Raw genomic sequence first — 15952 nt, forward strand, 5'->3', positions numbered from 1 at the left:
GTGTTCCTCCCACCTCGGCCTCTTAAAGTGCTGGGATTACAGGCGTGAGCCACCGCGCCTGGGCCAAGTGCCTTCTTCAACAGTCTTACTTTGAAACAATGTATATGTTTTTTATATAATTAAAACAAAAATTTAAAAATCAGTCCCTAAGAATGGAAGATAATTTTAAGTAAGTGAAACTAGTATATATCAAGTTGGTGGCAGAAATACAGAAAAAAGAATTACTTCAAGTGACTTTAAAACACAGTATTTTGAATATCCATCCCTAATGGGATATATTCTAAAGACTGAAGCAAAATTTAAAAAAAAAAAAAAAAAAAGACTGCAAAAAAACATACAGTATTCAATGTTCTTAATACATAATTTTTTTTTTTAATTGATGGAGTTTCGCTCTTGTTGCCCAGCCTGCAGTGCAATGGCACGATCTTGGCTCCATGCAACCTCCGCCTCCTGGGTTCAAGCGATTCTCCAGCCTCAGCCTCCCGAGTCACTGGGATTACAGGCGCCCACCACCAGGCCCAGCTAATTTTTGTTACTAGTAGAGACAGGGTTTCGCCATGTTGGCCAGGCTGGTCTCAAAACTCCTGACCTCAGGTGACCCACCTACCTCTGCCTCCCAAATTACTGGTATTTTAATTTGGCAATGTATCAAGATATTCTAGGCTAAAGCAAATAAATATGTAAATATCACTAGAATCAAAGATTCTCAGAATAAGAAAAAAGAAGTATAAAATGAGAGACTTTAAAACTGATTTGGAAACTCTGCAACTCATGAACTCACTTTGAAATGCATTTTAAAAAGATGGGGTGTGGATGAACAGATCTGTAATAAATACAGCAAAATCTTAATTCTAAAATCTAGGTGGTGTGTATAAGGGTATTCACTGTATTAACTCTGTCTTCTGTATGTTTGTAAATGTTGGGGAGGAAAACTCCTTAGATTCTGTACTATACAAATCACAAAGAATCACTGGGATGAATCTCAACTCTTAACCAATCTGTTTTTCCATGTGACAACAATTACTTCTCATCAACCATTTTAAAACATTTCAACCACTCCTCCAAAAAACTATCCAGACTACTAAATCATCCACAAAGCCAAAAAGGTCTAGGACCAACAGATCATTTCTCCTTATCTTGGAATGTTAATCAACCTAAGTGATTCCAGCAATAGGCAAAGAGCAAGAATTCGATATATCTGAGATAAACATAAATAGAATGGTTATAAACTGTTTTCCTGGTTCTGAAAAACTGAAATATTTCAAGTAATATATTCATCAGGACAAAACTATATACAATCTTAAAGTTATATGACATGGGTGTCTTTAAGACATTAAAATGAAATTTTCTTCCTGAATTTTCAATTAAATTTATATTAAAGTGAAAGTATAAGAACTGGTACCCATGAGAATAATTTTTTTAAATCTCTCATGTGACTCAAATACATCTTAAACCTATTTTTCTTTCTTAGACTAATGTTGAAAGCAGTTTTAATAGAGAAAAAAAGCTGGAGAGAATATACTCCAAAATGTCAACTGCCATTAATCCAGGTGGTAGGACTGTATATGCTTTTAAAAATGTTATGTTTTTTTCTATTTCACAGGATTTGTTTATTTGATTTTCCCTTTTGCATTAAGAATGCATTACCTTGTAATTGGAAAAAAAATTTCTTGGGAAAAAAAAAACACACCTATACTTGTTAAGTATAAAATAACTGACAGAGTAAGAGGTAAGGGTGATTTGGGATTTAAACTGCACTAAAGATAACCACTTCAAGAATAATTTGAGAAACATGATGGTTATATATCTTTAGGTCACTTTTCCCATATTTCATACCTTCTTAAATAACCAATTTTTCTCTCCACCAAAAATGTGGCTCCTACCCATTCTTGATGGTTTTTAGAACATATCCAAAATCCAAGACTCACATTCTGTTCATTCCATAAATATTGACTATCTATACTCTGTACTATGCACAGCAAGTGCTAGGGGATTACAAAAGAAAAGATGTTATTATCCCTACCCACCTCTACTTAGTTAACATATTTATGCAGCACCTATTTTGTGTCTGGCATTGTTCTACACAACATGGATATAGCAGTAAACAAAACAGACCAAAAAAGCCTCTCTGATAAAGATTTTCTTCTCTTGTCTTTCATTGTTATGCCCTACTCTTAGCCAAATGCAGCAAGTCCACCTCAGAAATCCCTCTGCATCTCCTTAAAACTCACTAAAAACAGCAATATATAAATATCTCATTTTGTCTGAGTATATCAGCTCCATGCTGATTTCATTTTTTCCCTACCCAGCCTGAACTAAAATGGTCCATTTAGATATTCCCTCACCAGTAACCTCAATTACTACAATTGTTCTTCCAACTTACCTAACCTATAGTTTCCCATTTTGCATCAATCATACAATTCAACTTTCCTCTCTAACCAGCTGGGTATATAGTAAAAAATTGTAAGTATGTAAACCACTGTCACAAATTCGTGGTTTTAAATCTCACAGTTCCTCAATACCTTCACTTCTCTGATCAATGAACATTTACTAAATATCTATGTGTAGGATGACACAGATAAAGCTGTGGCAAAGACAAAAGTCTGTGCCCTCCCTAAAGGGATACTCTAACGGGTAGGACAGATCTTAAATAAATAATTATGAAGGTGATTAAATGCTATGAAGGGGAAGTACAAGATGCTGTGAAAGGGTGTTAACAGAGGAGCCTCATCTTGTTTGGAGGTGAAAAGGCTGTCAAGACAGGCTTCCAGAAGTAGTGATAAGTGCCAATAAATAAATTCCGCACAGCATCCCACCTTCCTAATTTATACTTAAAACCCCATATCCCACCTGCTGGGCAAAGAAACTTGCCTCATTCGCCTCCTCAGCCTTCTCCTGGACTCACTAGTGATTCCTTCTCCTCAGCATATACATACAACAAGGTCTCTCCCACCCAAACATAAATTGCAATAATTTTTCCGGAGAGTAATTTGGCCATGTGCATCATAAGCCTTAAAAATGTGCATACCCCTTCTTGTGATCCATAATTCCACTTCAAGAAATCTTTCCTACGGAAATAAAGACAAATTTCATGCAAAAAAAAGTATTTAGAATAGTGAAAGAATTAAAACAATCTAAATAACTGGCAACAGGAGAACAGCTATGGATGTGCCTTAATAAACTTATAACAGACTATGCCACAGCCAAAAATAAAAAGATATTCAGAGCTTTTAATCTCATAGAAGAATGCTTATAATTATGTAAGAAACACACTATAACTGTTACATAGAAATAAATCAATAATAATCCTCTACAAAAAAATTCAAAAATAAGCCAGGCATAGGACACATCTCTGTAGTCCTAGCTACTCGAGTGGCTGAGGCAGGAGGATCACTTGAACCCAACAGTTTACAGTGAGCTATGGTTACAGTGAGCTATGAATGCGCCATTGCACTACAGCCTGGGCAACAGAGAAATAACCTGTCTCCCCAAAAATACTAAATAAATCAATGATAAACACAGGATGTAAAAACCTGTATAAAGAGGATACCAGGCCGGGCGCGGTGGCTCACACCTGTAATCCCAACACTTTGGGAGGCCTAGGTGGGAGGATCACGAGGTCAAGAGATCGAGACCATGCTGGCCAACATGGTGAAACCCTGTCTCTACTGAAAATACAAAAAGTAGCTGGGCGTGGTGGTGTGCGCCTGTAGTCCCAGCTAATGGGAGGGAGGCTGAGGTGGGAGAATTGCTTGAACCTGGGAAGCAGAGATTGCAGTGAGCCGAAATTGCACCACTGCACTCCAGCCTGGCAACAGTGAGACTCTGTCTCAAAAAAAAAAAAAAAGAGTATAACTAAGCTTAAAATATAAGTGTATATATAAAATCCGAAAGAAACGAGCAGAAGTATTGATAGCAATTAATTATACAAAAATCATGGTTTAGTTTTCTCCCTTACATTTTTTCTGTACTTTTTTTTCTTTCCTGAATTTCCAAAATTTCTTTTTTTTTTTTCCCCCCTGAAATAGAGTCTCACTCTGTAGCCTAGGCTGGAGTGTAGTGACAGAAACACAGTTCACTGCAGCCTTGACCTCCTGGCTCAAGTGATCTTCCTGGCTCAGCCTCTCATATAGCTGGGACCACAGGTGCATGCCACTACACCCGGCTAATTTTATTATTTTTATTTATTTATTTTTTTTTTGAGATGGAGTCTGGCTCTGTTGCCCAAGCTGGAGTGCAGCGGCACGATCTTGGCTCACTGCAGCCTCTGCCTCCCAGGTTCAAGGGATTCTCCTGCCTCAGCCTCCCGAGTAACTGGGTACAGGAATGCGCCACCACGCCCAGCTATTTTTTTGTATTTTGGGTAGAGACAGGGTTTTACCATGTTGGCCAGGCTGGTCTCGAACTCCTGACCTCAGGTGATCCACCCACCTCAGCCTCCCAAAGTGCCGGGATTACAGGCATGAGCCACCATGCCCAGCCTAATAAACAGGGTCTCGCTTTGTTGCCCAAGCTGGTCTCGAACTACTGGGCTCAGGCAATCCTCCCACCTCAGCTGCCAAAAGTGCTGGGATTACAGGCATGAGCCACCACGCCTGGCCTTGAATTATCAAATTGGCATTGTACTACTTTTCTAAATGGGTTGTGAATTATTGTTTCTCACAACAGCAACACAGCTACTAAGTCCACTGGCACATTATCTCCATTCCTTACCTCTCTTTGACACACTGCACCTGCTATCACCCCAATTTTAAGGAAATTGCTATCACAAGGACTAATTAACCCCCCAAATGACAAACCAGTGGAGACTTAGCAGTCCTCCTTTGAACTGACTTCCTTGGCTTCTGAAAACACCTAGGATCTGCCTTCTAATTCTCTGACCATTCTTTTATAGAATCTTAGATGATTATGTAACAAGAAGAAATTGTTTTAAAAAATTCCTAAGTACATGAAAAGAATCTCAGATGAATTCCTTCCTTCTATATGTCCTTTAAATATGGTGTTTCAGGTGTCCACCCTAGGCCCTCTTTGTTTTTTTTTTTTTAACATTACATACTTGGGTGATCCTATCAATTCCCATGGCTTTAACAACTTACCTTCTGACCACTCCAAAATCTACCTTCAGCCCTACTCTCCTAAATCCCATTTATTTTTAGTCAAAGCCTTTGCTATTAATTTTCTGGGATTCCCCTAGCAGCTCAAACACTGTTCTCATCATCATCTTCTTTAAAGATCCACTTCCTGGCCAGGTGTGATGGCTCACAACTGTAATCCCAGTACTTTGGGAGGCTGAGGCAGGAGGATCCCTTGAGCCCAGGAATTTGAGGCTGCAGTGAGCTATGATCACACAACTGCACTCCAGCCTGGGCAACAAAGTGAGGCCCTATCTCTTAAAAAAAAAAAAAAAAATCCTCTTCTGGTATTTTCTGATGTATTTAGTCACATCACTATCCATTTAATCTTCTAAGACAAAAGCTAGGGAGTCATTCTTAACATTCTCTCAACAACTACCTTTACGTGCTTACTACTCCTACTTCCTCATCAGGGAAATAAAGACAGATTTCATGTAAAAAATTAAGTCCTAATTAGTTAACAAATCTGTCTACTTTCCTCTCCAACCCCACCACACAGATTAAACCCTCAATTTATTATTACAATAACCCAACTGATCTCTAGAAGTCAGTCTCAGATCTATTTTCCATATTACCCTCAGATAACCCACCTAAAAAGCAAATCCAACCATATAATTCCCTTGCTTAAAACTAGCACCTGAAAGATAAAAGGTAACACCCATTAGCATTAGAAGTCCCTTCATGATCATCTCCAGACACATTCCTCCCACAAAACTTTATGCTGAGCTTCCTCCAGCAGCAGCAGTGGCAGCAGCCAGCAGCAACAGCAGCAGCAAGAAGACATGAGTTTGCTGTGCACCAGGCATCTTTTTTCAGAGCAGCATCAAGCTACCTTGAGTTTGCTTCACACCAGGTACTCTAATAAGTGCTTTAAGTGAGTTATGTAATTTAGTCTTATGAGGTTGGCACTATTATTTCCTTTTCACAGACTGAGAGAGTCTGTCAAAAAATACAAAACCACAGAACCAGTTAAGTAGCAGAGCCAAGATTTACATCTCCACTATATTTCTCAACAAAAGTAACTAGTCAGCTTCTAAAACAGCTACTAATCTTTAAAATCTCTGTTCATATCCTATCTTGTGAAGGATACGTGAGCAACTGAAGGACAGAGAAGCTTATGTTTAACTGTATTCCTCTTCTGTAATTTTATGTAAGCTTCCTAGATAGACTTCCCTGATCACCACCCTGTCTTCCAACAGTGTTGGTTACCTCCTCCAACATACTTCTCTAATTGGTTTATATGTCTACTACTGTGTATCTCGTACTGGATTTTATTAGTTACTTACATGTTCATTTCCCTTCTTACCTGCAAACTTCTGGAAAGTAGGTACCCTTTCTCAGCCATGTTTACAGCCCTGTCTCCATCTTTGTCAATCCTAGGTTCTTAGCACAGTATCTGGCACATAACAGGTACTCGACAAACTAAATCTCCTCGTCTGTTATTTTCCTCCTGTTATTTTTTTTTTAAATCTCTATCACACTCTATCCTCAGGCAACCGCCTCACAACCTAACTCCTAGCCCTAGCCCGTAAACTCTGTAGCAGTCTTGCAGACCGCCATCACACACTTCATCCTCTCCCCACTTTGTATTATCTTTCTAAAGCAGGTATCATATATCTTCCCTACTCAAAAAGATTGAAGGCAGTCTGGGTGCAGTGACTTATGCCTGTAATCCCAACACTTAGGGAGGCAGGAGGATAGCTTGAGGCCAGGAGTTCAAGACCAGCCTGTGCAACATACCGAGACCCATCTCCACAAAAAAAAAAAAAAAAAATGCTGGGCATGGTGACGCACACCCATAGTCCCAGCTACCTGGGAGGCTAAGCTGAAGCAGGAGGATCACTTAAGTAAGAGAGGTCAAGGCTACAGAGAGCCTTGATTGTGCCACTGTACTACAGCCTGGGTGACAGAGCAAGACTCTGCTGCAAACAAAAACAAAACAAAACAAAAAACTGAAAGCTCCCTTCTACCTATAGAGTATATTTCACCCTAGAACTATCATCAAGGCTCTATAACATCTGATTCCATTCTTACTTTTTTTCCTTTTTTTTTTTTTGAGAGATGAAGTCTCACTCTGTCGCTAGGCTGGAGTGCAGTGGTGTGATCTCGGCTCACTGCAACCTTTGTATCCTGGGTTCAAGCGATTCTTCTGCCTTGGCTCCCCAAGTAGATGGGACTACAGGCATGTGCCACCACACCCAGCTAATTTTTGTACTTTTTAGTAGAGATGGGGTTTCACTATATGTTGGTCAGGCTAGTCTCGAACTCTTTATCTCAGGTGATCCACCCGCTTCGGGCTCTCTAAGTGTTGGGATTACCGGCATGAGCCACCACGCTCAGCCTGTTCTTACTTTTGTAACTCTTCCTTATAATCCAAGTCCCCAACAATACTGAACCATGTATCTCTGCCAAAGACCACAAAGTTGCACTCTTCCTGTGAGACTATTCTGGCCATTTACCATAGTCTGGAATGTTCTTCCCCAAAAAGGCCTCTCAAATTCTTACTCATTTTGTAAGGTCTACCAACTACTACTTCCTGTATAAATATTTCCTTGAGCCAAAATTAATTACTCTCTCCTCAGTTTTCCCATACATGGTCTCATTTCTAAGTACTTAGTATATTATGTCTTAAGAGTTGCATATTTCTGCTTCCTGCCTTGTCCCACCATATCTTCCAAACACCATATACCAACAGTTTGGTCAACAAAGGACTATATATGTAGTCCTCTGTTGGACAGCCCAGGTATGTAGTAGGTACAGCCCAGGTATGTAGTAGGCTATACCATCTAGGTTTACATAAGTACCCTTTACGATGTTCATAAAAAAACATCGCCCAATGACTCATGTCTTAGAACATGTTCCGTAGTTAAGTGACATATGACTACACTAAATTTGATCTTCCTCAAGGGCAGGGACCACATTCAGTTCACTCACTGTATTAATTGAGTTTCTACTAAATGTCAGGTCCTCTAGTAAGAACTATGAATAAGACAAATCAATAAAATAATTTCTTATCCCCACTCAGCTGCTGACGATGTGCTATATCATAGGTGTTCAACATATATTTGTTAAATAAATATATTGCTTATAATAAATATATTGTTTACTCTTTGTTCACATTTACCCTGTGCTTCCATTTGCTGCTTACAACGAATCAAACCTAGAAGGAAAGATCCTTCTAGTTTTCAAAGCTAGACAGGAAGAAAGACCTTTGTTCTCCTCCCCTGCCAAGAAATAAACTAGAAAGTCAGCAAGCATAAAAGGAACATTCTGAAAGAGTGCACTTTATTATCAGCAGAAGAATTTAGGAACAGAACAGAGAGACTGAATTACTTGCCAGTTCTTACTGAAACACTGTCAAAGAGTGGCATCAATATTTTGTTTGAAGAGCTAAAAATACCATTCATAATAAATTATAATTCTAAAAACTTTCAAATAAAAATTTTATTCTCTCTCACATTTAGAATTAACTGTATGTCCACTGCCTCTATTAATATGCATAATTTAAAATTTGAATGAAATCCCTGAACTGAAAGTACCTAAGATACAGACTCCTTAAAGAAATTCATCTCAACGGTCAATGATCACTAAAAAGAAGGGAAAGTAAACACACACCCGTTAAATATATGCCCTAAAGAAGTTATGCAGGGCCAGGCATGGTGGCTCACATCTGTAATCCCAACACTTTAGGAGGCCGAGGTGGGTGGATCATTTTGAGGTCAGGAGTTCAAGACCGGCCTGGCCAACATGGTGAAACCCCATCTCTACTGAAAATACAAAAATTAGCTGGGTGCGGTGGGGCATACCTGTAATCCCAGCTACTAGGACAGACTAAGACAAAAGAATTCCTTGAACCCAGGAGACAGAGGTTGCAGTGAGCCAAGATTGTGCCACTGAACTCCAACCTGGGTGACAGAGACTCCGTCTCAAAAAAAAAAAAAAAAAAGTCATGTAGATAAAGTGATTTAATTTTTCTTGTGAAATGCATTAGATTTTATTTTTAAATTAATAATATTTAAAGACTATTTAGTCCTAATAAATTTATTTAGCTGCACATATACAAAACTTAGGTTCAGTTTAAATGAAAACTCATGGCAGAAAATGAAATATATTCTTTCACTCAATAAAAGGAACTTTCTTCAGGTCTCATTTTCTAGGCAATAAAGAAATACAAGTAACAATCATGACAGTCACATTCCTAATTTTCCAGGGTAAACCTAGAAATAACGTACACCATAGGAATTAAAAGTCTTTACAAGCACATAATACATTAACACTAGTTCTTTCTACCCTATTGAAAGAGGCAATTCACATCCAACTCTTGCCATTTCATGAGAAAATTTGTTGCCAAGGACAATTTATTTTAAAAACTGAGATCTGGGATAAACACTGTTTAAAAGAAAACTCAGTGTTTTTTGTTTTTTTTTTGTTTGTATGTTTGTTTGTTTTTGAGACTGAGTCTCGCACAGTCACCTGGGACGGAGTGCAGTGGCATGAGGTCGGCTCACTGCAACCTCTGCCTCCTGTGTTCAAGCGATTCTCCTGCCCCAGCCCCCCAAGTAGCTGGGATTACAGGTGCCTGCCACCACGCCTGGCTAATTTTTTGTATTTTTAGTAGAGACGGGGTTTCACTATGTTGGCCAGGCTGGTCTTGAACTCCTGACCTCATGATCCACCGGCATCAGCCTCTCAAAGTGCTAAAGGCTAGAGCCACTGTGCCCAGCGAAAATTCAGTTTTAAATTAAGCAGAATAAACTCTCAGATGGGCACACATCACTGCAAACAAAAGGTGCCTAACAGCTACTCTTTCTGGTCCATGCTTTACAAAGATGTTGAGATTTTTAGGAAACAATCTTTTCTCCAGAAAAACATTAGTTGGCCAAAATTAGCAATACGAGTTGCTTTTTTTTCATAAATGAATTGTTCTTTGCTTCCAAAAACAATGGGCTGGGCCTAGAACTTTGTTCGACACGTTTACCAGAGAGATAAATGAATGTGACCAAAGAAGTACAATAGTTTGGCCAGGCGCGGTGGCTCACACCTATAATCCCAGCACTTTGGGAGGCTGAGGCAGGTGGATCACCTGAGGTCAGGGGTTCGAAACCAGCCTGGCCAACATGGCAAAACACCATCTCTACTAAAAGCACAAAATAAGCTGGGCGTGGTGGCGCATGCCTGTAATCCAGCTACTCGGAAGGCTGAGGCAGGAGAATCACTTGAACCTGGGAGGCAGAGGTTACAGTGAGCTGAAATCACACCATTGCACTCCAGCCTGGGCAACAAGAGCGAAACTCGGTCTCAAAACAAAAAAAAAAAAAAACAAAAAAAAACAAAAAAAAACAAAAAGGCAGGGCACAGTGGCTCACACCTGTAATCCCAGCACTTTGGGTGGCAGAGGCAGGCAGATCACCTGAGGTCAGGAGTTTGACACCAGCCTGGGCAACAGGGTGAAACCCCATCTCTACCAAAAATACAAAAATTAGCCAGGTGTGGTGGTACATGTCTGTAATCCCAGCTACTTGGAAGGCTGAGACAGGCAGAATTGCTTGAACCCAGGAGGTGGAAGTTACAGTGAGCCAAGATCGTGCCACTGCACTCCAGCCTGGGCAACAGAGCAAGACTCTGTCTCAAAACAAAACAAACAAACAAAAAAATAGTTTTCTCCAAGAACATACAAGAAATAGTACTTCTTCTAATCCATTCATTTATTCATACCTTTAAAAGCCAGCTATAAGTTAAGTACTGGAGTTATAGAAATTAAAATAGTCCCTTACTCTTAAATCTGTAGGGTCATGTTGGCAGTAAGCAGACAATTGAAACAATACAAATATCATAATTACAGTCTGGCCAAAATGTAAAGGAGGCATAGAAAAGGCATATTCCTACTTTAAGGAGAAAATGCCATAAGAAAGGTACTCCTAAACTAGGACTTGAGGACTAATTAATTAGCTAGGCAAATAGAGAAAGGGATAAGAGAAGGTGAAGGAAGGGCATGCATAAGGAACTAGAAATATAAGCCAGCATGCGTAGTCAGAGAACTCCAAATGGTACCTTATAGGTGAAGAGCAGGTGAGAATTAGGGATTCTTCAACATAATTAGTCATTACGGAAATATAAATTAAAACCACAGCAAGAAATCACTAGAAACCTATTATAATGGCTAAAAATTTTTTTTAAAATGACAATACCTAGTGCTAAGATCAACAGGAACTCTCATACACTGCTGGTAGAAATGCAAACCAGTGGGCCAGGCACAGTGGCTCACACCTGCAATCCCAGAACTTTTGGAGGCCGAGGTGGACAGATCACCTGAGCTCAGGAGTTCAACACCAGCCTGGGCAACATGGTGAAACCCCGACTCTACTAAAAATACAAAAGATTAGCCGGGGGTGGCAGCAGATATCATATCCCTCCACAGCATGGCTGGTTTCTGTCACTCAACAAGCACATGAAACACACGAAGTATGTCTGTAAGGAACTTACTGTCTTGCTCAGGAGAAAAAAATATATATATGAAAAACGTATATATGTAAAAGCTAGAGGCCGGGTGTTGTGGCACATGCCTGCAATCCCAGCACTTTGGGAGGCCAAGGCAGGCGGATCATTTGAGGTCAGGCGCTCGAGACCAGCCTGGCCAACATTGTGAAACCCCGTCTCTACTAAAAATACAAAAATTAGCCAGGTGTGGTGGTGGGCGCCTGTAATCCCAGCTACTCAGGAGGCTGAGGCAGGAGAATTGCTTGAATCCGGGAGGCAGAGGTTGCAGTGAGCCAAGACTGCACCACTGTACTCCAGCCTGGGTGACAGAGCGAGACTCTGGCTCAAGAAAAAAACAAAAACAAACAAACAAAAAGAACGAAATGCAAACTAGTATAGCCACTTTGTGAAACAATTTGGCAGTTTCTTACAAAGTTAAAAATACACTTAACTACAATCCAGCAATCCCACTCCTAGATACTTACTCGTGAAAAGAAAACTTATGTTTACACAAAAACCTGTATATACATGTTTACAGTTCCAGCCAAAAAACTGGAAACTGAGAAGTTCTTCAACTGGGGAGTGGGTAAGCAAACTTTGGTTCACTTATCTACAAAATTAGATTTAAAAGGACTGTTCTATGAATATATACAACAGGGAGGAATCTCGAATGTGTTATGCTAAGTGAAAGATACCAGACTTAAAAGGCTACAAACTATATGATTCCATTTATATGCCATTCTTGAAATGGACAAACTATAGAGACAGAAAACCAGTCAACAGTTACCAGGAGCTAGATATGGGGAAGGGTTGTCTACAAAAGAGTATGGCAGAATTTTGGGGGATGATAGAGCTGTTCTATATAAAGCAGTCTGCATTTATCTGTGGTTTTGCTTTCCTCAGTGTTTCAGTTACCCACAGTCAACTGAGGTCCAAAAATATTAATTGGAAAATTCCAGAAATAAGCAATTTGTAAGTTTTAAACTGCATGCCATTCTGAATAACATGATAAAATCTCATGCCATTGGATTCAGTCCCGCCCTGTCCCCACCTGGGAATCATTCCTTTGTCTAGCATATCAACGCTGTATTTACCACATGCCCTTTAGTCACTGAGTAGCCCTCTCAATTATCAGACCGAAAAAAAACATAGTATATATAGAGTTCAGTACTACCTGCAGTTTCAAGCATCCACAAAGGGTCTTGGAATGTATCCCCCACAGATAAGGGGAGTCTCCCATATCGACTGCGATGCTGGTTATATGACTATACATGTTTGTCAAAACTCACAGAACTGTACACTAAAAAGAATAAAGTTTACTATATGTAAAATATACCTAATTTTAAAAACAAAAGAAAAAGGATAAGGTATCCTGGCTACAAAGAGACTGAAAAATGACCCAAGAGCTAGTCAGATCTGAGGGGTCCTGTTAAGAAGCTCTACATTTGATCCTTGAAGCAACAGATACCTCAAAAAACGGGTAGAGGCAACTCAGTTTTTTATTACTAAGAACACTGACAACAGTTACAGACTAGAATAAGAGCAAAACAGGCAGCAACTGGAGACCCATCAACCAACTATCTGAGAGTAATTCAGCAGATAAATAATTGAGATCTGACAAAGGGAGAGGCAGTAGAGATGAACAGAAAAGTTAAAAGCAGGAAATTCTCAAGTTTCTAGCAATAGTGAAACCACCAACCAAATGTTTTTTGTTTTTTTGTTTTTTGTTTTTTTTTTCAGAAAAAGATTTTAAACAAGCTAAATTTAAATCCCTGTGGGACATTCAAATGCAAACATTTGGTTAGACACGTTGTCTGGAGCTCGAGGGAATAAGCTAAGATGTAGCATTAGATTTGAGAATCATCAGGGTATTTGCAGCCAAATATGAGGTCAAGTTCATATAATTTGAAGTATAAAAAGAATCAGCTTACTGATGATACAGCTTGTAAAGTGAGAAATGGTGACAATCGTGTGCCTATTTCAATATGGGCCTCTCTCAACCACTCTATCCTTGGCATCTCTGATTTTCTCTTTGGCTTGATTACCCTAAGAAAACTGAGGCAGTTACATAAAAAGCTGTCACTGAATTCCAAGTTTTTATTTTCTGTTGCTCATACTGTTGACATCGAGAATATTCAGCCGATAAAGGAGTAATCTACTGAATACACTTATTTGGTTAATTAAACACAGGAGGACCACTAAGAGGGGTTTGATTTGAGGTCCATCTGACTGACCTCACAGGGCAACTTATCCACACAGCCCAATAAGCTTTGTCTTGGTAACTCAACTAATGACCCTATGACTGCTTTAAGAGACCTCTGATATGCAATAAAGTTATCAGGAAATACTATAGGATAGATCCAATGATTCTAGGTAATTAGTGCTTAACCAGGGATAGGCACCAAAATTCAGTGTGGAGCTTTCTCAAAATGCCTATCTTGCCCAAAGCTCTACTTCTGAAAATCCTAATTTAGGAACTTTTGGGGTAAGGCCCAAAAATTACTATATTTTTAATAGTCTCATAAGTGAATTCTGATACCCATACAAACCACACACCAATCCCAAGCTGAAAAGCAATGATATAAAATTTGGTTCCAGGCCCTACCATGGAATTCTCATTTGGAAATTTCTAAACCACATCCTAAACCTTGAAAATCTCCTCTAGTTGAGAGCACACAAATACACATTTCCCAGCTGAAACCTAAAATTCTAAGTCCAACATCTGTAAAATACCTATGAATCACCAACTGACTATGATAACTAGCTTTGAGAGGATTTAACTTCTTAGCAGAATTCAGGAAAAAGCAGTGTAAGAAAAGTCATGGAAAATGAGTCACCATCCCTTCATTCCTTAATTCCAAATTCTCCATTTTAATAATAAACCTACCAGAAAAGCTTAGTTAATATCACCAACTCAAGCTTTAACTTCAGCTAGTATTTAAGCATAACCAGATCCAATCTGTTATACTGAAATATTCAGATTCCGCTTTTCCAATTACCAAAATTTCCAGCATTCCAACTTTCCAATTACATCATAAACATTATAAACCAAAACAAAAAAACTAGCAAACGATTTTTCTCACCAAAATTTACTTACCCATCTCTTCCCTTACTGACAATTTTTACTTCAAAATAATAAATCCCACAGGCTGCTGGTATTGGATGCGTGGCTCGAACTGACGCGGCATCTTTTGGGGTTTTGCCATGACCTGCATATGAAACAGGAAGGAAAAAAGAAGTCACATGAGATATTCACTGAAAGATGAAAACCTTAAACAATTCAGGAACATATAGGTTTTTGGAATGATGTATAATTTCTGCTCCTATCAGTTCAAATACTCAATAAAACGTTTATCATCACCATGAACCCAATATGCAAAATAGCCCAAGTTATCCACAGAACTCTTCACACTATTACTAGTTTTATTAAGATTGCAGAATCCAAATATGGAAATTGAACCTAGCAGCCTTTTATGCAAATTAAATAAAAGACATTATAGAGTACACTATATTTTTAAGAGGAAAAAGGCTGTATGAAGAACATGAAAGATCTTAATTTTATCAGGTCTAAATTTGCATATAACTTATATAATTTCTGTACACTCTTGCCAAAGTCCTGGCTCTTTAAACCAGAAGCATCTGTATTGTATATTTCTAAGTGAAATCTTACACAATTAGATTGAATTGGCAAAACAGCTTTCTTAAGAATTTACAGTTTTGTTCTTTGGTATAGTCTTATTAATTAAAGCTGATTCATAAAATCTCTTGGGCCAATAATAGCTTATTGAGAAATACATCTAATTTCTAAACGTATTTTTTTCTTTTTAAACAACAGAAGTAACACCATGCCACTGCTGACATTTTAGAAAATCTTTTAGATAATGGCTTTCAAACTTTTTAAACCAGCTATTCCTCAATTCTAATCCCATAGGGTTTGCTAAACTCACAATCACTTCCCCTACCTCTCGCCCAAGACACAAATTACCTTGAAAGCTAGCATGTAGACAATATTAAGAGAAAATATGTCCACAAAACCATGGAAGAATAAAGAAAGAAGTTGAAGTAGCATGTCAGAAAGTACTCATAGAGTATGAGTGAGACAAGTCTCCATATCCCCAAAAGGACTGCATGAGAAACAATACTCTAAATCATTATTTGGGTGTTCTAGTTAAATATGCTCCACGCAATACAAACTTCGCATTAATCTTTCAGTCATACTATAAAATTATCTTCATGGGTAGCAGAATTCTCCTCAAATTTATCATGATTGTTTTAAAACTAAATACCTTCTTGTAAGTCAAAAATTGTATCTTAAGATATACAATCATCACACATGAATGAGA

At 38.7% G+C, this 15952-nt stretch overlaps 1 protein-coding gene across 1 annotated transcript in view; it reads right to left on the bottom strand.

Moving 5' to 3' along the window:
- RANBP9 (RAN binding protein 9) overlaps positions 1 to 15952 on the bottom strand; it is a 90270-nt gene that overhangs the window by 60502 nt on the left and 13816 nt on the right. The window contains exon 2 of the mRNA XM_003823158.6: positions 14707 to 14818. Coding sequence (XP_003823206.2) covers positions 14707 to 14818 — 112 coding nt within the window. The remainder of the gene's footprint in view (positions 1 to 14706; positions 14819 to 15952) is intronic.

The sequence above is a fragment of the Pan paniscus genome, chromosome 5 (assembly GCF_029289425.2).
Source record: "Pan paniscus chromosome 5, NHGRI_mPanPan1-v2.0_pri, whole genome shotgun sequence".
NCBI lineage: Eukaryota > Metazoa > Chordata > Mammalia > Primates > Hominidae > Pan > Pan paniscus.